The sequence below is a fragment of the Ranitomeya variabilis genome, chromosome 3 (genome assembly GCF_051348905.1).
Source record: "Ranitomeya variabilis isolate aRanVar5 chromosome 3, aRanVar5.hap1, whole genome shotgun sequence".
Lineage (NCBI taxonomy): Eukaryota > Metazoa > Chordata > Amphibia > Anura > Dendrobatidae > Ranitomeya > Ranitomeya variabilis.
The window spans coordinates 268,873,497-268,897,928 of NC_135234.1; the positions used below are offsets into that span (position 1 = coordinate 268,873,497).

The 24,432-nt window shown below is 42.9% G+C and overlaps 1 protein-coding gene across 2 annotated transcripts in view; it reads left to right on the forward strand.

Moving 5' to 3' along the window:
* The window catches only part of FANCE (FA complementation group E), a 123,959-nt gene that overhangs the window by 20,939 nt on the left and 78,588 nt on the right, over positions 1-24,432 (forward strand). For both annotated transcript variants that reach the window (XM_077295476.1, XM_077295475.1), the window contains exons 3-6: positions 5,558-6,071; positions 7,730-7,780; positions 8,509-8,571; positions 8,801-8,944. In XM_077295476.1, coding sequence (XP_077151591.1) covers positions 5,558-6,071; positions 7,730-7,780; positions 8,509-8,571; positions 8,801-8,944 — 772 coding nt within the window. The remainder of the gene's footprint in view (positions 1-5,557; positions 6,072-7,729; positions 7,781-8,508; positions 8,572-8,800; positions 8,945-24,432) is intronic.

Sequence of the window (24,432 nt, forward strand, 5' to 3'; positions counted from 1 at the left end):
TAAAATCAGTGGGGTTGTTTCCCTCTGCCTTTTCGGGTACACCGACAATTCTTAAATTGTTCCTGCGCGAACGATTCTCCAAATCATCAGTTTTAAGTTCTAACTCCGCAATTCGCTGGACATATTTTTTCTCTCTTTTTGTCAGTTCAGCAATCTGATCTTCTGCACCTCCCACACGTTCCTCCATCAGTTCAACTCTCCCCTCCATCTTGTGCATAGCCGAGCGAAAAGAGGCAACTTCCCCCTTAAGGTCGTCCACCTGGACAGTTAAGGTTGTCAATGCAGTTTTACAGAATATTACTGCAGAAAAAATATCTCTCAGGGTTGGCTCCCCAGCCTCATCAGCGCCCCCAGTCTCCTTTTGTGCAGTATAAGCCTGGGTCAGATCAGTAATCACATTCAATGGAGCAGTCTTCCTAGCTGGAACTGTAGTAGTCATCATGGGGGCTCCACTCATCATCCCCTCTGCCTGTGCTCCAGACCTCACATCCACCTGCTCCCCTGAGTCTGCCGCCCCTCCTGTTACCTCTCCACCGGCTCCCTGCATCTGCCGTCCTGATGCCTCTGTTCTTGCAAACTGCTCCAGCTTAGCGATCACCTCCAGCCGCCTCCGGTATGCAGCATCAGCCTTTGCCACCTCTTCCACAGCGCTGTCGGCGCCATCTTGGGAGCGCGTGCTGCCCGCCATCCCCACTTCTTTCTGCCTCCTACGTGTCATTCAGTGGCTTCCGCACCGTGCGGCCGGTGCTCACCGCTCCCCGGATGTTCAGGAGCTCCTTCTCCGGTAATTGGCGTTCGGCGGCGCCTCTGATATGTCCGGATCACCGTTCGGGCAGACCTGCCATTCTTCTTTGCAGATCCTCTCTAGTTCCGTCAAGTTGGAGGGTGACTGTTGATCGACAGCCATTTTCAGGTCTCTCCAAAGATGGTCAATTGGGTTTAGGTCAGCGCTCTGGCTGGGCCAGTCAAGAATGGTCACAGAGTTGTTCTGAAGCCACTCCTTTGTTTTTTTAGCTATGTGCTTATGGTCATTGTCTTGTTGGAAGGTGAACCTTCGGCCAAGTCTGAGGTCCAGAGCACTCTGGAAGAGGTTTTCATCCAAGATATCTCTGTACTTGGCCGCATTTAGGTTTCCTTCAAAGACAACCAGTCTTCCTGTCCCTGCAGCTGAAAAACACCCCTATAGCATGATGCTGCCACCACCATGTTTCACTGTTGGACTTGTATTGGGCAAGTGATGAGCAGTGCCTGGTTTTCTCCGCACATACCGCTTAGTATTATCACCAAAAAGATCTATCTTTGTCTCATCAGACCAGAGAATCTTATTTCTCATAGTCTGGGAGTCCTTCATGTGTTTTTTTTTAGCAAACTCTATGCAGGCTTCCATATGTCTTGCACTAAGGATATGCTTCTGTCTGGCCACTGCCATAAAGGCCTCATTGGTGGAGGGCTGCAGTGATAGTTGACTTTGTGGAACTTTCTCCCATCTCCCTACTGCATCTCTGGAGCTCAGCTACAGTGATCTTGGGGTTCTTCTTTACCTCTCTCCCCAAGGCTCTTCTCTGACGATTGCTCAGTTTGGCTGGACAACCAGGTCTAGGAAGACTTCTGGTGATCCCAAACTTCTTCCATTTAAGGAATATGGAGGCCACTATGCTCTTAGGAACCTTGAGTACTGCAGAAATTTTGTTGTAACCTTGGCCAGATCTGTGCCTTGCCGCAATTCTGTCTCTGGGCTCTTTGGCCAGTTCCTTTGACCTCATGATTCTCATTTGGTCTGACATGCACTGTGAGCTGTGAGGTCTTATATAGACAGATGTGTGCCTTTCCTAATCAATTCCTATCTGTTTAATTAAACACATCTGGACTCCAATGAAGGAGTAGAACCATCTCAAGGAGGATCATAAGGAAATGGACAGCATATGACTTAAATATGAGTGTCTGAGCAAAGGGTCTGAATACTTATGACCATGTGATATTTCAGTTTTTTCTTTTCTAATAAATTTGCAAAAATGTCTACATTTGTGTTTTTTTTCAGTCAACATGGTGTGCAGAGTGTACATTAATGAGAAAAAATACACTTTTTTGAATTTACCAAGTGCAATGAAGCAAAGAGTGAAAAATGTAAAGGGGTATGAATACTTTCCGTACCCACTGTATCTTTAGGGTATATTTACACCAGCTGATAATCGTGGACAAGAGTTTGTAGGAATCACTGTTTTCCTGATAATTGCCTTCCAATCACCCAATAAACAAGCAAAATGCTCTTTGTTCACGTGAAATAATTTTTTAGCCTGTTTACCGCTCAGGGCAGTGTTCCCCAACTCCAGTCCTCAAGAGCCACCAACAGGTCATGTTTTGAGGATTTCCTTAGTATTGCACAGTTGATAATTGCATCACCTGGACAAGCAAGCATTCAATCACCTGTGCAATACTAAGGAAATCCTCAAAACATGACCTGTTGGTGGCTCTTGAGGACCGGACTTGGGGAACACTGGCTTAGGGTATGTTCCCACGGTCAGGAACCGGCAGCACTTTGGACGCAGCACATGTCCTCTCCGTCCAAAGTGCTGCGGCTTTTGAACGCAGGTGATTCCGCATGTGTTCATTGAACCGTGCGGAATCACCGCGCCCAATATATTGGACGGGAAATTTATCTTGCGGAGACTGAGCGTCTCCACTGCATAAATAGACATGCTGCGGTCTCAAAAGACTTGCCGCATGCCCATCTCTGCAGGGAAGCGGGGACGTCCCTGCACGCGTAGTGGAGATGGGATTTCTTCAAATCTCATCCACTATGCTGTAACATCGACTCTGTGTGTTGGAATCTGCAGATGTACGCAGTGTCCAACCTGCAGCGTTTCCTGCCCGTTCTGAAATGTCTTATAAATGTCTGTTCTGTTCCTGATCTAAGGATCTCGGCTTTTAGTGGAGATGAATCTGTGCTGCACTTTATGTACATGCTCAGTAGTGAGGCACTGCTGTGGGGTCTGGAGTTGGAGGTTTGGCTTACCGGCGCCACAGCCCCGGTATATGTAATATAGGCCATCAGTATGAAGACACGACCAAGCACCCTTACTAATCAACTTTTAAGGGGCTCCTGGCGAGCGGTGCGGCCTGTCCTGTTTTTCTCTGCATGCCATGGCCAGAGTAGCAGCTGTGTTGGATTTTGCAGTGTTATCTCATGCACTTCTGTAGAATGACAATACAATACCCTGGACATATGCTCCCATTTATACAGCACGTAGATAAACAGCTGAAAAGGTTGCAGCACACACTAAATGCCGTGGCCTTTTCAAACAGCCAATTGGTGGGGGTGCAGAGATTGGACCCCATCTAAGAATACGACATCTACATTCTGACTCAGGAAAATTCCTTAAATATTACCTTGTATTATATTAAAGAGTTTTCTCCACTAGAAACCTTTATTTCCTGATGGCTGCTAAATATTTGATCTCTGGTGACCCAACTGATCATATTCCTACCTTCCTGCAGGTGAGCATGAACCAAGGACTCGAGATATTTGTTCCAATGATCTTGGGAATTTCTGCTATCAAACATATTTTGCCTTGTCATCTTGTTATATGTAATATATAGTATCTTCTCTTTAAAAGAAACCAGTGACGTCCAAAAACACTAGTTACCTGCAGATGTCGTGGTAATCTGAGAGTAGATGGCATTTAACTCCTGTCTGGCCTCCTTACTGGAGCGGCTGTACTGAGAAAATTACGTTATACTCTATAGTGATCTGGGTGGTGTAGGGAGAGGTTACAGTCACTATACTGTAATCAGTCACCCGATCATAGACAGTCTGCTGAGGAGCGCGCGCGTGTGTGTGTATATGTGTGTGTGTGTGTGTGTGTGTGTGTGTGTGTGTGTGTGTGTGTGTGTGTGTGTGTGTGTGTGTGTGTGTGTGTGTGTATATATAAAGCAGGCTATAATCAAGGTATTGGGGCGTGACTACAGCGGGCTCACTGACTACTGGGATATGTCTAACTGACTAAAACTTAATTTTCTCTTTGTCACGGCTCCAGCTTAGCAGGATTTAAACACTATTGGAGAATTACCCCAATATCGCGGCAGGTCAATAGCGTTTCTTTTGACAGGTTCTCTTTAAAATGTATGCACTGTCATGTGTAAAAGGTATGACTGAAAGTAACTTGGATAAAGAATGATAATTAGACAACTTCCTATTTTTTATTTCTCTTTCTTCAGTCTTGGTTTTATTTAAAATTACGATACATTGCATGCTGTATGTTTATGCACATATTTTTATATCATGGTTGTATAATGAAAAACTTACATTATAAATAGTTATATAAAAAATAAACATTTTTCTCCTATACTAATAATTGATAAATATGCTTCGTGAACAACCCCTACAAGGAAGTATACTAAAGGCTCTTTTATAGAGTGTTTTACAAAGTTTTTTTGTGATTTTTGCTATTTTGATAAATTTATAATGTGCATTTTTCGCAACAATTTTTACGTACAACGAAGAAGTCTAATGAAAAAATTTCCAAACCCTGAGTGCGCTGTGGTTTGTGAAAAAACACTTTTTCCCCAAAAAAGCCACAAACTGAAAAATATTCCACTTACTTTAATATATGCAAGGTTTATGTCCATCTTCATTGATTGACATAATTAAACAGTACTTGTGGAAATAAGTAATTTTCCAGTTTACTGTTTCTTCATCTGCTCTCCCATGAGCATCAGTTTTCCATTGTGCGTACTACCCATTACCCAGGTTAACAGGGACTAGTGCTTGTAATCACTGCCTTGAAGCGGACTAGGACCGCTAGAGGGCTGACTAGGACCGCTAGAGGGCTGACTAGGACCGCTAGAGGGCTGACTAGGACCGCTAGAGGGCTGACTAGGACCGCTAGAGGGCTGACTAGGACCGCTAGAGGGCTGACTAGGACCGCTAGAGGGCTGACTAGGACCGCTAGAGGGCTGACTAGGACCGCTAGAGGGCTGACTAGGACCGCTAGAGGGCTGACTAGGACCGCTAGAGGGCTGACTAGGACCGCTAGAGGGCTGACTAGGACCGCTAGAGGGCTGACTAGGACCGCTAGAGGGCTGACTAGGACCGCTAGAGGGCTGACTAGGACCGCTAGAGGGCTGACTAGGACCGCTAGAGGGCTGACTAGGACCGCTAGAGGGCTGACTAGGACCGCTAGAGGGCTGACTAGGACCGCTAGAGGGCTGACTAGGACCGCTAGAGGGCTGACTAGGACCGCTAGAGGGCTGACTAGGACCGCTAGAGGGCTTCAGTAACAACAGGGCTCCTCCAGCAACAATGTCACTGGTCTGAACTATCAATCAAGAAGGAGCGCAACATTTCCCAGGAACCTGGAAGGCCGTAGAGCGCTGCTCTCCTGCTAAACACCTTTGATATTGACCAAGCCATCAAAAACGCATGAATACGCCACTATAACGTGACATAAAAAAAGATCGTATTTCAGCACTTTTAATGAGGGGCAGTTACTGAGGTGCCTGGATGTGCTGCTACTAGAAATTTATTGTAATTCTGTTTATTTCTCCTTCCACTTAACAGAAAGCCAAAACTTTTCCAGCTGCCAATCCAGTTACAGAGGAATTTCTTCAGCTTACTGAATTTTATTTTTTACTGCTTGCCAACACCGTGCATTCAGCTTGTGGCAAAGATGGTCAGGAAAGAGCAGAACATCTCAGATGAATGGCTGCTGTACCTCACTCACCAGTTTCTCATATATAGTGGCCATGAAACCTGCATCTACAGAACTGCAGTCCTGGAAAGGCTGCAGATTTTGTGCCAGGGCTTGGGTCAAATGGGAGCTGAACTGCCTAAATTAGGCCGATATCAGCAGATTGGGTACTCCTCACCAGTTGGCTGCAGCATGGAGGAGCATAAGAGTGAAACACCATTAGAAGATGAAAGCGGGCCCATATTAAATATCTGCATTAAAGAGCCCTGCACCAACTCCCAATCACATAAGCCTTCCGAAGAAGGAGAACTGCAGGAAGAAGCAGCTCTCACAGATGCAGAGGAACACTGCAGCATAGCGTGGAGCTCCAGCACTCAAGGAAAGGCAAGTACTAACCATAAACCTTCAGCGCTCACCGAGTCCTCCACCAGCCCAGCACTGAACCTTTTATTCCACAAGCACATGTATTTCAGTTTGAGGAAAAATACTCCTATTTATATAGGTTGTGCTTTGACCTTCTGTTTTTTTTGTTGAAATCCGTTGTTATATTTTTTACTTTTTACAATGTTATTACTCTAGCTCTAAGCTTAACCCTAAACCTGGCCCTAACGCTAGTTAGGGTTAGAAAAAGTGCAAAAATATAAAGGCAAGGAATGTAGACAAAATTGGATCATGCTCACTGCACATGAGTCAATGCTGTCTTGATTCATTAGCTGCTCTGCATTCATTTTTTTTTTTCATTTCAATCACTGCTTATTCGGAGTGCAGCAGTCGAGATGAGTTTATTTATAAATTGCTGTGCTATGCATAAGCAGCGACTGAGATGACACTGCTCCCTTTACGTTGAGTTTCGTCATATCGGTGACTGCCTTTAGCACAGCCGCCGATGGCACTCATCTGACCTGACTGCTGCGCACAAGTAGAGCTGGGTGTGCACTCTCACCATTGCTTGCAGGCCTCATTAACTGTGGGAATAATATTTCCCCAAGGTATCTGCCCCTCTGGCCACCCCCTTGCTACACCACTGGAGGAAGATTCTGTAGTCATCATGGGAGAGAATATATTTTTGCTTACAGATTCCATTACATAAACAGTTAATTCTCCCTATATACTAGATGCAGGATCCTACCAAGGAGAGACAAAGATCCTACACTTCTCTCTACGGCATGTGGGAACTATACACCTGCGATACCTTATATAAACAAAACAAAAACTCTTTTGTCCAATATTTTGGGACAATAATATTGAATGTGATGTTACATTTTGGAAGGGTTATCTGAGAATACCTTTGTGCATTAAAGTAATTAAAAAGAATTGACAAATAATTAAAGGGAACCTGTCACATTCTGTCGAGAAGAAATGTAGTTTATTCCTATCTGCAGAATTAGTCTTCCAGTGAGGCGCCGGCGTGGTTCGACTCCCGGCTCTGAGTATAGAGAGCGGTAGCTGTAACCGCGCTCCCGACACTGACTGACAGCCGGCTCCAATGCTGAGCTGCTGTCAGTCAGTTCCGGGAGCGCGGTTACAGCTACCGCTCTCTATACTCAGAGCCAGGACTCGAACCACGCCAGCGCCTCACTGGAAACCGCTCAGAAAATACTCAGACTGAAACCACATCGGTGCCAACTCTGCAACTGGAAGCCAAATGCTGTCAGAGCAATAAAGTTAATTTCCTCCAGACAGCAGTGCTCTCAGTGAGGGCGCCGGGCAGGCTCAGAACGCTATTAATCTGGAGATTAACCCTATATCTACAGGTTAATAGCATTTTTTTCACATGACAGGTTCCCTTTAAAAAGAATACAACACAGATTTATTAACGCAGTAAAGTGTTTTTTTTTTTTTTTTTTTTAAAGTAGTTACTTGTAACTTTTCAATATTGTTTTCACATTACTGTGCAGTGTGTTCTTATGTGACGGCTTTGCAGTGCGTCTCTGGAATCATATCCTTATATAGAGTTTTAAAAAAAAATTGTCTTTTAATAAAGAGATTTTTTTTTTTCTTCTTGACTCCACAGTAAACTACCTTTTACCTTTTTTTACCAGGGTCATATCTCAAACCTGAAGCAGATCATAAACCTGGAAATGGACACAGAGGTAAAAATAAGACTTAAGGCCTCAGGTATAAACCAGAGACAGTAAGAGAGGGGAGAAGTTGTTCACAAAAATGTAAAAATTAATATCTAACTGAATGTCTCTAGGTATGGGTTACTAACTACCCCTCTCTGAATGTAAGGCCATGTGCACACGTTGCGGATTCTGCTGCGGATTGCTGCGGTGCAAAACCGCTGCGGTTTTCACTGCGGATTTTTCTGCGGATTCCTGTGCGGGTTTTCAACAGCACTTTCCTATTGGTGCATGTTGAAAACCGCTGCGGAATCCACAGAAAGATGTGACATGCTCCTTTTTTTCCGCAGCAAATCCGCGCGGATTTTTCCGCATTTTTTCGCTTCGTGGGCAGAGCGGGTTTTGTTTTCCATAGGGTGACATTGTACTGTACCCCGCATGGAAAACTGCTGCGGATCCGCAGCGTCAAATCTGCTGCGGATCCGCAGCAAAAACCGCAACGTGTGCACGTAGCCTAAGTCTACAAATTGGGACATGGCTAGATGTGAAATGGTGCACTGGGCCTGGAGTGTGCTGAGTGCCTCATTTGCCTAGTGAATAAACATTAGAAATTAGCGAACGCTGCACTCCAGCTCTGATTTGAAGTGGTATGTCCTCTATTTGATTAGATTGTATTGACTTGTGGGAGTGACATATTCGCTGTAACAAGAATAAGATGTTTGCCTGCAGACTTAAAATGGTTTTCTCTTGTTTTTCAGACATTAGACCCTGAATATTTATTAAAGTTGAAAAATATATGTGATGGATGTACCCCTTTACAGGTTTGTAGTTTTCATAACTAATACCCACAATGGATACAAGCGCATTTACATTGCATTTAGCTAAACCCTTCTAGAAGGCTCCTGTAGGATTACCGTAGTAAGTCATTGTTCTTTCACATAGAAAATAGAGATCTGATTCATGAAAATGTTCTCTAATATGGAAGACAGGAAAACAGAGAACTGAATAAATCTTTTAATCTTTCTTTTTTTTTTTTTTTTTTGTATGAAGCTTCAAATTGTGTTTTCCTCTGCTGGTGTCACACAAATCTCCCCAAAGTGCTTATTTCAGCTATGCACTTCTTTGGACTACTTTTCACCAGATCTTAGCTATGCTCATGCAGAATCGTTGGCCAGCATTTTCTTCCTGGAACGGGTAAGTGACAGTACATTCATATGCTGTGAAGAGGTTCTCCAGCGTGGTCAGGAATAAAACATTAAAAGGACATATAGTGGATACACTTGGAAGCCCAGGATGGCTTCGACCGTGAGGTCTTAATCATGGTCTGTCTTTTACCCCTATACAGGGAATATATATCTGTTGGACACCAGTCAGGTGTAACATAATCAGTCAATTACTACAAAGAGAGGAAACAAAGTAACCAATCCCTGTAGCATGATTGGTAGATAATATATAAAACATACATCCTGGAAAGCATATATAGAACGGCAAAAAACATCCCATCACAATATAAAATATTGGTGAACATTTGAAAAAGATAGAAAAAAAGGGGAAAAAAACAAATAAAAAAAATCATACTATACTTCAGTATTAATTATATTGTAGTATAAGATCCTGTCGTATTCGAAGTTCTTGTCTGCAACTTAAAGATCCAATGTGTTTCTCTGTTTAAGATTTTTCTCCTGTAACTGTAATCTCCACCTCTGAATGGTCTGAAAACCTTTTCATTCCCCATAGCTGTGAGTGTACTGGTCTTCCCCCATGTATAAGTTTGCAGTGTTTGGAGACTGCTGAGATGTTTTGCGCAGTGGAATTGCTCACATCTGACTGGTGCCTTCTAACCCGTTTTATCAGTTGCCCAGCAGTGCATCCTACATATTGCAGACTGCACGATGTCCACTCGATCAGATAGATTAACCCTTCAGTGTTACAATTAAAACACTCTTAATAGGAAACACTTGTCCTGTGCATTTTGAAGACAAAGTTGTGGTTTTGTTTATGTGTAAACATGTTTTATATGCGTGAGAACCACATTTATAGAATTCTTTGTAGTTGAGCCATGTCTTATTAGTACTGTTATGGTCATTACTAAAGAAACTGGGAGAAAGAATTCTTAGCCGAGAAACGGATTCCTGAATCTTTCAGTATTTCCGCAATTTTTTTATCCAGGTATAAAATAGGTATATATTTCTTAGTGATATCAACAATTGTATTATATTGTAAACTATAATTCATTGAAAAAGTTATCTGGGCATTTTTGCTGCGATTGTTCTTAGTTGCAGAGCGTGACACGCTATTATCTATTTCCATTAATTTAGCTCTATCAATTTAATTCACTGTTCTTTTTGCCTTTTGTAGGCAGCAATTGGGATAGCCTCTGTGTTTTAACCTGCTCAGTACCTGATCTGCTTCTTTATTGAATGTAGCCGGGGAAGAGCAGTTTCTTTTCGTTCTTATAAGTTCTCCTAGGGGAATGGTGTTAATTACATGTTTAGCATGGCATGAATGGGCTTCTAAAATACTGTTGGTATCAGTAGATTTCTTGTAAGGCTAAATTGTCACAGTTCCTGTTGAAATGCTAGCTATTAATGTTATATCCAGATAATGGATTGATATTCAGATATTCAACAAAAGCTATTCCTTCTTGATTTCCTCCTTCCCATATCATCATTGTCATCTATAAATCTCCCATAGAACTCAATGGAGTTCATGAAGGGATTATCCTCAGTGAACATGTATTTCTGCTCCCAGACAGCCACTGTGATGCTAGCAAGGGAGGGTGAGCATTGTTCATGCATGCTGTTCTTGTAGGAAGATTTTTTTCTCAAATGAAAAATAGTTGTGAGGAAGCAAAAAAAACCCACATTCATATACTGTGATATGTGTGCAGTGCCTGTCCCCTCTATGTCCTCTTCGGTTATTGGGCTGTGCAAGGTGACAATACAGTAGCCCTGTTTTACTCCTGACACTTATAGTTCCACCTAGACCGAAAGCTTGGGGGTTAATTCCTGGCTAGTTTGTGTTACTCCTTGCTTTCAGCCTTGCATGGGGCTGCTCTCTACACTACCCAGTTTCCAGTGCCAGGTATAATGACTACTACTCTTTTTTTCTACAGTCTGCTCCTCTCCTGCCTGTATTTATCTTGTAATGACATCTCCCCATTTTTTTAATATTATTCTAACAATTTTGTCTTTTTTAAATATGATCTCCTAGTATCAACCTCACGTGACAACTCTTCTTGCTGCCAGCTTACTTCACCGGCCAGCACCCTGCGGCATGGCCTTAACCCAGGGGTGCCTATGAAAGTCCAGATCCCTGTACAAGGGTTTAGGAGCAAAGGCCAAGGCATTTCTATTTTTTGGTCAATGGGGCTCCTTGAGAACTTGTTGTTTGAGGGGCCAGCTCAAAATATTATTGACACCATTTTGGAGTAGGTATGATTAGTGATGAGCGAATATACTCGTTACTCGAGATTTCCCGAGCACGCTCGGGGGTCCTCCGAGTATTTTTTAGTGCTCAGAGATTTAGTTTTCCTCACCTGAATGATTTACATCTCTTAGCCAGCTTGATTACATGTGGGGATTCCCTAGCTACCAGGCAACCCCCACATGTACTTATGCTGGCTAACAGATGTAAATCATTCACTTGAGGTGATGAAAACTAAATCTGCGAGTACTTACAAATACTCGGAGGACACCCGAGCGTGCTTGGGAAATCTCGAGTGTCTGCACTATGGCTGAAAGCACACAGTAGCTGTGACTGACTCATGGCTTGTAATCACAGTAAAACTACACAAGTGTATAAAAAAAATCATCAGTTTCATTCAGAAAATTGAGATGATTTTTTTTCTATAATTTGTCCTATGTATCCATGGATAATCTGTTTTTTATACACATGCATTTAGTAAAACCAGAGGATGTGCACACATTGCTGTTTTCCTACACATTTTGCTGAACAAAAAGCAGTATTTTACTGTCTGACTTCTGAAATCTTGCGCACATGTTGCTTATTTTTTTCTTGCAGATTTAAAGCAGTTTTAATTCTGCAGCATGTCAATTCTTTCAGCTTTTTTCAACAATTCCAATGAATGGGGAAAACCGCACCCAAACGCACTTTTTTATGCAGCGTTTTTCTTGCCAAGAGTCACATTCTTGATGTAGCATGTTCTGCAACAAATACTTAACGTGTGGACATGCCCTAATTTCGTATGTTCAAGAGTTACAATGTACAGGTAAAAAATAAGATGCCATACTGTGGCTCTGTATTGTATCCAATTATTTTTTTGCGCACATGTAGACTTAATTAGTTGCATCTCACACGGATGAAACTAGGGCATGTCACAATTGTTTTCACATGTGGATTTGGACCGTAAGCAAAATCACTCATTTGCAGTCCTCCAATAATAACATTGGGCATTTGTCCGTTTTTTTCCACTGTCTGTACTCAGACAGAATATATGGTCTTGTGAACTTTGCCTAAGTGGTCACTTAGCAGATTGGCCATTGTGCAGTCAAAACTGCATAGAACACCACTGTGTTCCAGCATCATGAATTACGGGAGGAAAAAAACTGCATATAAACTTCATGAAAGGATTAATATCCAAATTAGAATTTTTTTTTTATAGCCATTAAAAACTGATGTACGATAAAACCTGAAAATGTGCCTGGTCAAGAATGGGGGGAAATGGCGTGGTCATGAACTGGTAATGGATTCAGGACCCCATAGGAAAGAAAAACAATGTAGGCTATGTGCACACGTTGCGGATTAGCCTTAGGAATTTCTGGTGCGGATTCTGCATGTCTTTGCAGAAAACGCAGCTGCGGATTTGTCGCGTTTTTTGTGCGGATCCACACCGTTTTTTGTGCGGTTTTGCTGCGGATTTTTTGTGGATTTTCAGTGGATTTTCATTTGCGAATTTCTATAATGGAATGGGTACAAAAACGCTGCAGCAAAAAAGAAGTGACATGCAACTTCTTTTAATCCGCAGCGTTTCTGCACCGATTTTTCCGCACCGTCCGCACAGCGTTTTTTTCTCATTGATTTACATTGTACTGTAAATCAATTGCGGATCTGCAGCATTTCTGCATCACAAAAAATGCTGCGGCTCCGCAGCAAATCCGCAACGTGTGCACATACCCGTATACTCATCTCCAGCAGCTGAGCCATTCCAGCAATGTTGGCACTGTAGCTCCGACAGGTTGACATGACATTGGCTTCAGCGGTCAAGTGCCACAGCAATGTCACCCTGACATGCCAGGGTCAGGGCAAGGAGACTTATGGGCCGTGCAATGTTCCTCTGGGAAATCGAAAATGCTAATTTTCTCTTCAGAGAGAAAGAGAACTTGAACCCAAATGCCACCTCTTGGAAGCAGCAACCCTAAATGTCAGTATCAATCCTATACCGAGCTCTGCCACATGACTTAGAATCTAAGCCAAATCTGAATCTCATTTTGCAGACACATGTTTTGGGATTGGGGTTGCCCTTCCTCAGTGCAAAGCATGAGATATGATTTAGGCCACTAACTGGGATTGCTGGCACTAGAGTTCAAGTCCTCTCCTACTGTGAAGAGACAATTTGCGTATTTAATTTCCCAGAGGAGCATTGCACGGCATATACAGTGGTATGAAAAAGTGCTTTTCCCCCCTAAACCTAATAACTGGTTGGGCCACCTTTAGCAGCAAAAACTTCAGTCAAGCGTTTACGATAATTGCCAGTGAGTTTTTTACAATGCTCTGGTGGAATATTGGCCCACTCATCCTTGCAGAATTGTTGTAATTCAGCCACATTGGAGGGTTTCCGAGCATAAACTGCCTTTTTAAGGTCATGCCACCACATCGCAATTGGATTAAGTTCAGGACTTTGACTAGGCCACTCCAAAGTCTTAATTTTATTTTTCTTAAGCCCTTCAGAGGTGGGATTTCGGGTGTGTTTTGAATAATTGTCCTGCTGCATATCCGAAGTGCGCTTCAGCTTGAGGTCACGAACAGATGGCCAGACATTATCCTTCTGGATTTTTTTGTAGACAGCAGAATTTATGGTTCCATTTACCACAGCAAGTCTTCCATGTCCTGACGCAGCAAAGCAGCCACAGACCATCACACTACCACCACCATATTTTACTGTTGGTATGATGATCCTTTTCTGAAATGCTGCGTTACTTCTACTCCAAGTGTGATTGGACATACACCATCCAAAAAGGTCACCTTTTGTCTTGTCAGTCCACAGAGTATTCTCCCAAAAGTGTTGTGGATCATAAAGATGTTTTTTGGCAAAACTGAGACGAGCCTTTGTGTTCTTATTGCTCAGCAGATTTTTATCTTGGAACCCTGCGATGAAAGACATTTTTGCAGAGTCTCTTTCTTATGGTAAAGACATGAACACTGACATTAACTCAGGCAAGTGAGTGAAGCCTTCTATTCTTTGGATGTTGTTGTGAGGTCTTTTGTGGCCAATTGGGTGAGTTGTGGCTGTGCTCTTGGGGTAATTTTGGCCAGTTAGCCACTCCTGGGAAGGTTCACCACTGTTCGATGTTTTCACCATTTGTGGATAATGGCTTTCATTGTGGTTTGCTGGAGTCACAAAGCTTCAGAAATGACTTTAGAACCATTTCCAGACTGATAGATCTCAATTACTTTGTTTCTCATTTGTTCCAGAATTTCTTTTGATTGCTGCATGATGTATAGCTTTTGAGGATCTTTTGGTCAACTTCACCTTGTCAGGCAGGTCTTATATAAGTGATATAAGTGATTTCTTAATTGAGAACAGGTGTGGCAGTAATCGGGCCTGAGTGTGGCAAGGGAAATTAAAATCAGCTTTCCAAGACGTGATAAAGCACAGTTAATTTATGTTTTAATGGTGTGGTAATTAGTTTTTCACACAGGGCCCTGTAGGTTTGGATTTCTTTTTCTACTAATAATAAAGACCTTCATTTAAAAACTGCATGTTGTGTTTACTTGTGTTATCTTTGTCTAATATTTACATTTGGTGATCTGAAACATTTAAGTGTGACAAACATGCAAAACAATAGGAAATTAGGAAGGGGGCAAACACTTTTTCACACTACTGTATGTTTGCTTACCCTGGCATGTCAGTCTACATAAGGAGAAACGTTAACTTTTAGACCCCAGTCAGATGCCTCCCATACAGCCAAATCAGATCTTATACTTTGCATTGACGAGGGGCAACCCTCCAAAGAAATGTCTGCAACTTCAGATTCTGGCTTGGCTTTTATGTGGCAAGGCTCGTTAAAGGGAACCTGTCACCCCCAAAATCGATGGTGAGGTAAGCTCACCGTTATCAGGGGCTTATCTACAGCATTCTGTAATGCTGTAGATAAGCCGCCGATGTTACCTGAAAGAGGAAAAAAAGACATTAGATTATACTCACCCAGGGGTGGTCCCGCTCCGATGGGTGTCTCAGGTCCGCTCCGGCGCCTCCCATCTTCATTCCATGACGTCCTCTTCTGGTCTTCGCGCCGCGGCTCTGGCGCACACGTACTTTGTCTGCCCTGTTGAGGGCAGAGCAAAGTACTGCAGTGCGCAGGCGCCGGAAAGGTCAGAGAGGCCCGGCGCCTGCGCATTACAGTACTTTGCTCTGCCCTCAACAGGGCAGACAAAGTACGCCTGCGCCGGAGCCGCGGCGTGAAGACCAGAAGAGGACGTCATGAAATGAAGATGGGAGGCGCCGGAGCGGACCTGAGACACCCATCGGACCGGACCGCAGCGGGACCGCCCCTGGGTGAGTATAATCTAACCTCTTTTTCTCATCTTTCAGGTAACATCGGGGGCTTATCTACAGCATTACAGAATGCTGTAGATAAGCCCCTGATGACGGTGGGCTTACCTCACCATCGATTTTGGGGGTGACAGGTTCCCTTGAAACTATCCATATAGGCTTTTCGGATTGCTACCTCCAATATAGGTGGAACTAGAGTTCAACTCCTCTTCCTCATTGAAGAGACCATTTCCATTCAGCAATGTTACGTCACCCACTGGGAAGAGTGGCTGACATCGCTACAACAGTACTGCTGCAGAGGTACGTATACATTGTGCTTATACATTTATTTTCTTTAACTTCTTTTTTATTGAAATTTTAACAAGAAAAGGACATGTTGTAATATTGGAAATTAAGGAGATACATGCAATTGTATATTTTACATAAAGTAACATTATGGTGTATAGAAAATTACAAAATTGTAGTTAATCTCCAGTGCAGTTATATTCACTTGTTCTTTGTCATGGAGTACTTCAGTTATCCAGTAAGCTAGTCTTGAGTAATGAACATATGATCCTGATAGGACGCAGACGTGGAGAAAAGTAGCAAAGATGTTTTGGGATAGTGCAATAATGTTCATAACTAAAAGATTCCTGCAGGAGTCCCTTCTGGAGTGTAATTGTTTTTATTTTCAATGGGGCCTGAATTGAATAAGCAGGAGTTGTCCAGTAGTGAACCACCCCTTTAAAGGGACCCTGTCATATCAGAAAACGCTATTAACCTGCAGATATGGGGTTATTCTGCATGCTAATAGTGTTAGGAATTTTTTCTCCTGGGAGAAAATGAACTTTATTCTTCGTGGCATGTCGGGTTGGTTGCAGTTATCACTCACATCATTGGAAGCAGCGGATGTGAGAACACCCGGCACTTGGACCCGGGGAAGGTGAGTACAGCTCTTTTTTTAAAAACTGCAGCCGGGGCAGAATATTGTCTGAAGGGGACACGCTTTTTCAAAACTATTTAGAGGTCACTGTCATTATTGACCTTATTCTCAAGAATTAAAAAGCCAGAATTGTATTCCTCTCCAATTTTGGCCACAGCAGCCAAGTATCAGCTGTAATAAAAGTTCTCCATTGGTTCTTAACCAGCTGCAGGGGCTTTTACAGTGCCTTTAACCCCTTAACGACCAGAGGCATTTCAGTTTTTGAATTTGTTTTTTGCTCCCCTTCTTCCCAGAGCCATAACTTTATTATTTTTCTGTCAGTATGACCATATGAGGGCTTGTTTTTTGTGGGACAAGTTGTACTTTTGAACGACACCATTGGTTTTAACACATCGTATACTGGAAAATGGGAAAAAAAATTCCAAGTGCGGTGAAATTGCAAAAAAGTGCAATTCCACAGTTATTTAGAGTCTTTTTTTGCATGTTCACTAAATACTGCGGCATTTAATTATTTAGCAGCCGCGGTTGGATCACGATTCAACCCGCAGCTGTTGCAGGCACGTGTCCGCTGTATAGATCAGTTGTCATGTGCCCATAAAGGTGCAGGGGGAGTCTGACATGGGCGTACTATTACGCCCAATGTCAGAAAGGGGTTAAAAAGTATTAAAGGGAACCTGTCACCCCCCCAAGGCGTTTGAAACTAAAAGAGCCACTTGTGCAGCAGTAATGCTGCATTCTGACAAGGTGGCTCTTTTTAGTTAGTGGTGCTGTAACTGCAGAAATAATCCGTTTTGTAATTTGTCCTAAATACCTTTCTTCCCCCCCCCCCCTGCTGCAGATGCCACACAGCCGTCACTCAAGTCGTCTTGGCCCAGGACTCCGCCTCCTCAGCGCTGTTTTGAAATCAGCCGGCGCCTGCGCTCTTTTGTCATGCCTTGGGCAGGCGCAGTGAGCGCTGCCCGTCCTCTGTCCTCATATGCAGTCTAGCTGACTGCGCCTGTGCGGCCGCCCTGCCTGTGAATCCCAGCCCCGCAGTGCCTTATGATTTATTCTCACTTATTAATAAGGAGTGGAGAAAGCCTGAGAAAAAATGTTCCTTACCACCAACACAAAAACGTAGGTATCCCTTTGATGACCCAGCAGTCAACAATTGGGAAAAAGCCCCTAAATTGGATGCGGCAATAGCCAAGGTGGCGAAACGAGCCTCTCTTCCCTTCGAGGATATGGGAACCCTAAAGGACCCCCTTGACAGGAAGGCGGACACTTTTCTAAAGGGTACCTGGGAAATGGCGGCCGGTTCCTTAAGACCTGCGGTGGCTTCAACCTGTACAGCCAGATCAATGATGGTTTGGCTGGACCAGTTAGAGACCCAGTTGAAAGAGGGAGCTTCTAGGGACTCTATTCTAACTGCTTTGCCAGTGATTCAGGAGGCGGCTGCCTTCTTGTCGGACGCTTCCATTGACTCTGTTAAAATGACAGCTAGAGCAGCAGGACTCTCTAATGCGGCTAGGAGAGCCCTATGGTTAAAATGCTGGCCAGGGGATATACAAATGAGGTCAAAACTTTGTGCCATTCCATGTAAAGAAGAATATTTATTTGGTCCCACTTTGGACGAACTCCTAGAGAAAGCGGGAGACGACGAAAAGAAGTTCCCTAATCTATTTGGGTCCTATCGTCGTCCCTTCAATAAGAAGAGATTTGGTCGGGGAAGGAAGCGTGCCTTTTCGCCCGTTAGAGATCGGTCTAGATGGGACGATAGACGTAGAAGAGGTACAGGATATATGTTCCGTCGTTCCTCAAAGGAGAGAAGGAAGGCAAATGATTAGGAATCCCGGTGGGGGGGTAGACTATTGCATTTCTATTCAGAATGGTCAGAGATCACAAATAGTGTTTGGGTACGAAACACTATTTCTCGGGGTCTCATGCTTGAGTTTATCCGCACCCCACGGGATAATTTTAAATTGACTCCTTTACACTCTTCCCCTCTGGAACAGTCGGCTTTAGAAGAAGAGGTGTGGTCTTTGTTCTAAAAATGTCCTTATTGAGGTTCCAAAGTCTGATAGAGGAAAGGGATTTTATTCTCCCCTATTTCTTATTCAGAAGCCTGATAAGACTTATAGGGCCATCATAAATCTTAGACATCGTAATACTTACCTAGTTAAACATACCTTTAAGATGGAATCTATCAACTCAACAATAAAGATGCTGTTTAAAAATTGTTTTATGGTAGTAGTGGATTTAAAAGATGCCTATTATCATGTGCCCATTCATGAAGATTTCCAACGGTTCCTAAGGGTAGCAGTAGTAATGGGGGGAGTAGTTCACCATTTTCAGTACAGAGCACTTCCCTTCGGTATAACTTCTGCCCCTAGAGTATTTACAAAAATAATTGCGGAGGTTATGGCACATTTACGGGAATCTAATATTCTTATTGTCCCCTACCTTGATGATTTCCTCATAGCAGGGAACTCAATGGAACACTGTTTGTCACAATTAGAGATAACTAGAGTTAAATTGGAACACCTGGGCTGGATAATTAATTATGAAAAATCCCGGTTGCAGCCCCTAAAAGTTAAAAAGTTTTTAGGGTTATTGTTAGATTCATCTTCACAACAGTGTCTTCTCCCAATAAATAAATTAGATCAAATTCAACAGGTATTAAAGGCAATCAATGCACCCTCTATGACCCTTCAACAAGCTATGTCCCTGCTAGGGTCCCTCACATCATGCATCCCAGCGGTCAGATGGGCCCAATTTCATACGAGACCCCTTCAAAAAGATGTATTGGTTAATGACAAAATCTTGAGGGGTGTATTGGGGGAAAAAATTACCTTAAATCCGGTAACTCTTCAATCCCTAAAGTGGTGGCTGGATAGGGATAATTTATCGGCAGAGGTTCCCTGGATAACAAATATATCCCGGGTGATAACTACGGATGCCAGCCCCTCAGGGTGGGGGGCCCACATGGATAACATTGTGGTTCAGGGACAATGGGAACTATACACAACGTCCTCATCCAATCAGAAGGAATTATTGGCAATTGAGTTGGCAGTTAAAAAACTCCTCATGTATCTGCAGGGCCACCACATTAGGATCCTCTCGGACAACCACATGGCAGTCGCCTATATAAATCATCAAGGTGGAACACGTTCCGAGACTCTGATGCAGGTCACAGATCGCCTGTTCTGGATGGCAGAAATGAATTTTTAAATCTTTGACTGCTCTCCACATCAAAGGGAAGGAAAATATAAAAGCAGACTTTCTCAGCCGAAATATACTAAAACAAGGGGAATGGTCTCTAAATGGAGACGTCTTCGATCAGATTGTCCACCGATGGGGTCGGCCAGTGGTGGACCTATTTGCTACAAGAGACAACAAAAAAGTAAAAAAAACTTTTGTTCTTTGAATCCCAGGGAGAATCCGCTGGCAGTGGATGCCTCCCTAATAAAATGGGATTTTACTCTGGCTTACGCCTTCCCACCATTGAATCTGTTACCTCTAGTGGTGAGGAAAATCAGAGACGATCGTGCAAAGGTCATTCTGATTGCTCCTTTCTGGCCCAGGAGAACCTGGTTCGCATGGCTCAGGACAATGTAAGTAGGCGATCCCTGGGTGCTACCAGACATCCCGAATTTACTTTTCCAGGGTCCGGTATTCCATCCACAAGTGAAGGGACTCCATTTAACGGCTTGGAGTTTGAGCGGTCATTATTAAAAGATAAAGGCTTTTCCCCAAGTGTGGTTGATAACCTTTTAAAAAGTAGAAAGCAGATAACAATGAAAATCTACTCTAGAACCTGGAGAAAGTTCCTGACTTTCTCAGATTTTGACATCAAAGAAAGGGTACCGATACGCCAAATATTAGAATTTCTGTAGAGGGGGTTAGAGTTAAACCTCTCTACAAGCACACTTAGAGTACAGGTGTCAGCGCTTGGTGTCCTGTTCTCATGTAATATTGCCAATTACTATTGGGTGTCGAGATTCATTAAGGCAGTCGGTAGAGCCAGACCGTTACATAAAAACAAAATGGTACCGTGGGACTTAAATCTAGTCCTTTCTTCTCTAACAAAAGACCCCTTTGAGCCCTTACATGAAGCCTCAATCAAAATGTTATCTCTCAAAACAGCTTTTCTGTTAGCTATAACATCGGCTCGCAGAATAGGGGACATCCAGGCGCTTTCCAGACTTCCCCCATATACAGAATTCTTACAGGGTAGAGTTATCCTCAGGCCAGACCCAGCTTACTTACCAAAGGTAGCATCCCAATTTCACAGGTCACAGGAGATAGTTCTACCTTCTTTTATCCCTAATCCTTCTAACACTAAAGAGAAAGAACTCCATACGTTGGATGTCAGGAGATGCCTTTTACAATATATTTCAGTCACTAATGACTGGAAGAAGGATAATGCACTATTATCCTTCCAAGGTCCTAGGAAAGGGGTTAGGCCATGTACACACGTTCAGTATTTTTCGCGTTTTTTTCGTGTTTTTTCGCTATAAAAACGTGATATAAACGTGAAAAAAAACCGCTTACATATGCCTCCCATTATTCTTAGTGTATTCCGCATTTCTTGTGCAAATGTTGCATTTTTTTCCGCGAAAAAATCGCATCGCGGGAAAAAAAAGCAACATTTTCATTAAATTTGTGGAATTTCGGGGATTCCGCACACCTAGGAATGCATTGATCTGCTTACTTTCTGCATGTGGCTATGCCCACCATGCGGGAAGTAAGCAGATCATGTGCGGTTGGTACCCAGGGTGGAGGAGAGGAGACTCTCCTCCACGGACTGGGCACCATATAATTGTTAAAAAAAAAAGAATTAAAATAAAAAATAGTCATATACTCACCTTCGATGGCCCCCGGAGTCTTCCTGCCTCTCAGCGGTGCATGCTGCCGCTTCCGTTCCTATAGATGGTGTGTGTGAAGGACCTGCGATGACGTCGCGGTCACGTGACCGCGACGTCATCGAAGGTCCTGCACATGCCATCTATAGGAACGGACGCCGCTGAGGAGATCGGCTGTCTGCAGAAGGTGAGTGTAACCATTTTTTTAATTTTTTTATTATTTTTAAACATTCTATCTTTTCCTATTGATGCTGCATAGGCTGCATCTATAGTAAAAAGTTGGTCACTCTTGTCAAACACTGTTTGACAAGTGTGACCAACCTGTCAATCAGTTTTCCAAGCGATGCTACAGATCGCTTGGAAAACTTTAGCATTCTGCAAGCTAATTACGCTTGCAAAATGCTAAAAAAAAAAAAACGCGAAAAAAACGGGAAAAAAACGCAAAAAAAAATATGCTGATTTCTTGCAGAAAATTTCCGGTTTTCTTCAGGAAATTTCTGCAAGAAATCCTGACGTGTGCACATACCCTAAGAGCGTCAAAATATACTCTAGCTAAATGGATTAGGGAGGCTATCTCTCTGGCTTACACAGCAGGTGTGGGGTCCGGCTCCAAAGAATCTGAGGGCGCATTCTACCCAAGCCATGGCATCATCCTGGGCGGAAAGGTCTGGAGTGTCAATCGATCAGATATGTAAGGCGGCCACATGGTCATCCCCTTCCACCTTTTTCAGGCACTATCGGTTGGACTTGGGGTTCTCGTCAGATCTCACCTTCGGGTTAAGGGTGCTGCAGGCTATAGTCCCTCCCTAGGGTGGCTTACATCTCTGTAAATCTCTCGTGGTGCTGTCATGGGAGTCCGAATAAAGCATTAAGCTACTTACCGGTAGCAGCATTTTTCAGAGGCCCATGACAGCACCCTTAGTTCCCTCCCTATTCACGTGGGGGTTGCACGTCCTTAGAATGTAAAAAAAAATAAAATTGTCTCACGTGTGATATCTGGATTGTTGCTTTATTAAAGATATTGTATTATATTGTATATAATGTTTGTGTGTACTTGTCATTAACTGCGGTAGTCCTCTCAGGCTCTGTAATACAACTGATACGTGGGAGAGGTGCTGCCCTTTTGTATCTGTGGGTTTCCTGTTCCTAAGGGGCGGATCCCCTCTCTCGTGGTGCTGTCATGGGCCTCCAAAAAATGCTGCTACCGGTAAGTAGCTTAATGCTTTTTAAATATTTTAAAAATAGACATCTGAAAATGATGATGTGTACTTGTATTCATCCCCCTGAGTCAGTGTAGGACCACCTTCTGCTGCAATTACTACTGCAAGTCTTTTAAGAAATGTCTGTACCAGCTGTGCACATCTAGAGGCTGAAATTCTTTTCTTCTTTGTAAACTAGCTCAAGGAGATTGGATGAAGAGAATCTTGTCACAGATTCTCAATGGGATTTCGGTGTGAATTGTGACTGGACCATTCAAAACACATGAATATACTTAAATCTAATCCCTGGGTACGCAATATATTTTGGTCCAAAGGCCACATTGCCATACTTAACCAATCCTAAGGGAAGTTTAAAATGTAAAGGGTGTACTTACATCAATAAATCACCAGAACCACCATCAGTATATTAACCCCTTAAGCTCCAAGGGTGGTTTGCACGTTAATGACCGGGCCAATTTTTACAATTCTGACCACTTTCCATTTATGAGGTTATAACTCTGGAACGCTTCAACGGATCTTGGCAATTCTGAAATTTTCTCGTGACATATTGTACTTCATGATCGTGGTAACATTTCTTCGATATAACTTGCGTTTATTTGTGAAAAAAAAACGGAAATTTGGCGAAAATTTTGCAATTTTCCAACTTTGAATTTTTATGCCCTTAACTAACAGAGATATGTCACACAAAATAATTAATAAGTAACATTTCCCACATGTCTACTTTACATCAGCACAATTTTGGAACCAAAATTGTTTTTTGTTAGGGAGTTATAAGGGTTAAAAGTTGACCAGCAATTTCTCATTTTTACAACACCATTTTTTTTTTAGGGACCACATCTCATTTGAAGTCATTTTGAGGAGTCTATATGATAGAAAATAACCAAGTGTGACACCATTCTAAAAACTGCACCCCTCAAGGTGCTCAAAACCACATTCAAGAAGTTTATTAACCCTTCAGGTGTTTCACAGGAATTTTTGGAATGTTTAAATAAAAATGAACATTTAACTTTTTTTCACACAAAATTTACTTCAGCTCCAATTTGTTTTATTTTACCAAGGGTAACAGGAGAAAATGGACCCCAAAAGCTGTTGTACAATTTGTTCTGAGTACGCTGATACCCCATATGTGGGGGTAAACCACTGTTTGTGCGCATGGCAGAGCTCGGAAGGGAAGGAGCGCCGTTTGACACTTCAGTGCAAAATTGACTGGAATTGAGATGGGACGCCATGTTGCATTTTGGAGAGCCACTGATGTGCCTAAACATTGAAACCCCCCACAAATGACACCATTTTGGAAAGTAGACTCCCTAAGGAACTTATCTAGATGTGTGGTGAGCGCTTTAACCCACCAAGTGCTTCACAGAAGTTTATAATGCAGAGCCGTAAAAATAAAAAATCATACTTTTTCACAAATATGATCTTTTCGCCCCCAAAAGTTGTTGTCCAATTTGTCCTGAGTACGCTGATACCCCATATGTGGGGGGGAACCACCGTTTGGGCGCATGGCAGAGCTCAGAAGGGAAGGAGTGCCATTTGTAATGCAGACTTAGATGGATTGGTCTGCAGGCGTCACATTGCATTTGCAGAGCCCCTGATGCACCTAAACAGTAGAAACCCCCCACAAGTGACACCATTTTGGAAACTAGACCCCCCCAAGGAACTTATCTAGATGTGTTTTGACAGCTTTGAACCCCCAAGTGTTTCACTACACTTTATAACGCAGAGTTGTGAAAATAAAAACTAATTTTTTTCCCCCAAAAAATGTTTTTTTAGCCCCCAAATTTTTATTTTCCCAAGGGTAATAAGAGAAATTGGACCCCAAAAGTTGTTTTCCAATTTGTCCTGAGTATGCTGATACCCCATATGTTGGGGTAAACCCCTGTTTAGGCGCACGGGAGAGCTCGGAAGGGAAGGAGCACTGTTTTACTTTTTCAACGCAGAATTGGCTGGAATTGAGATCG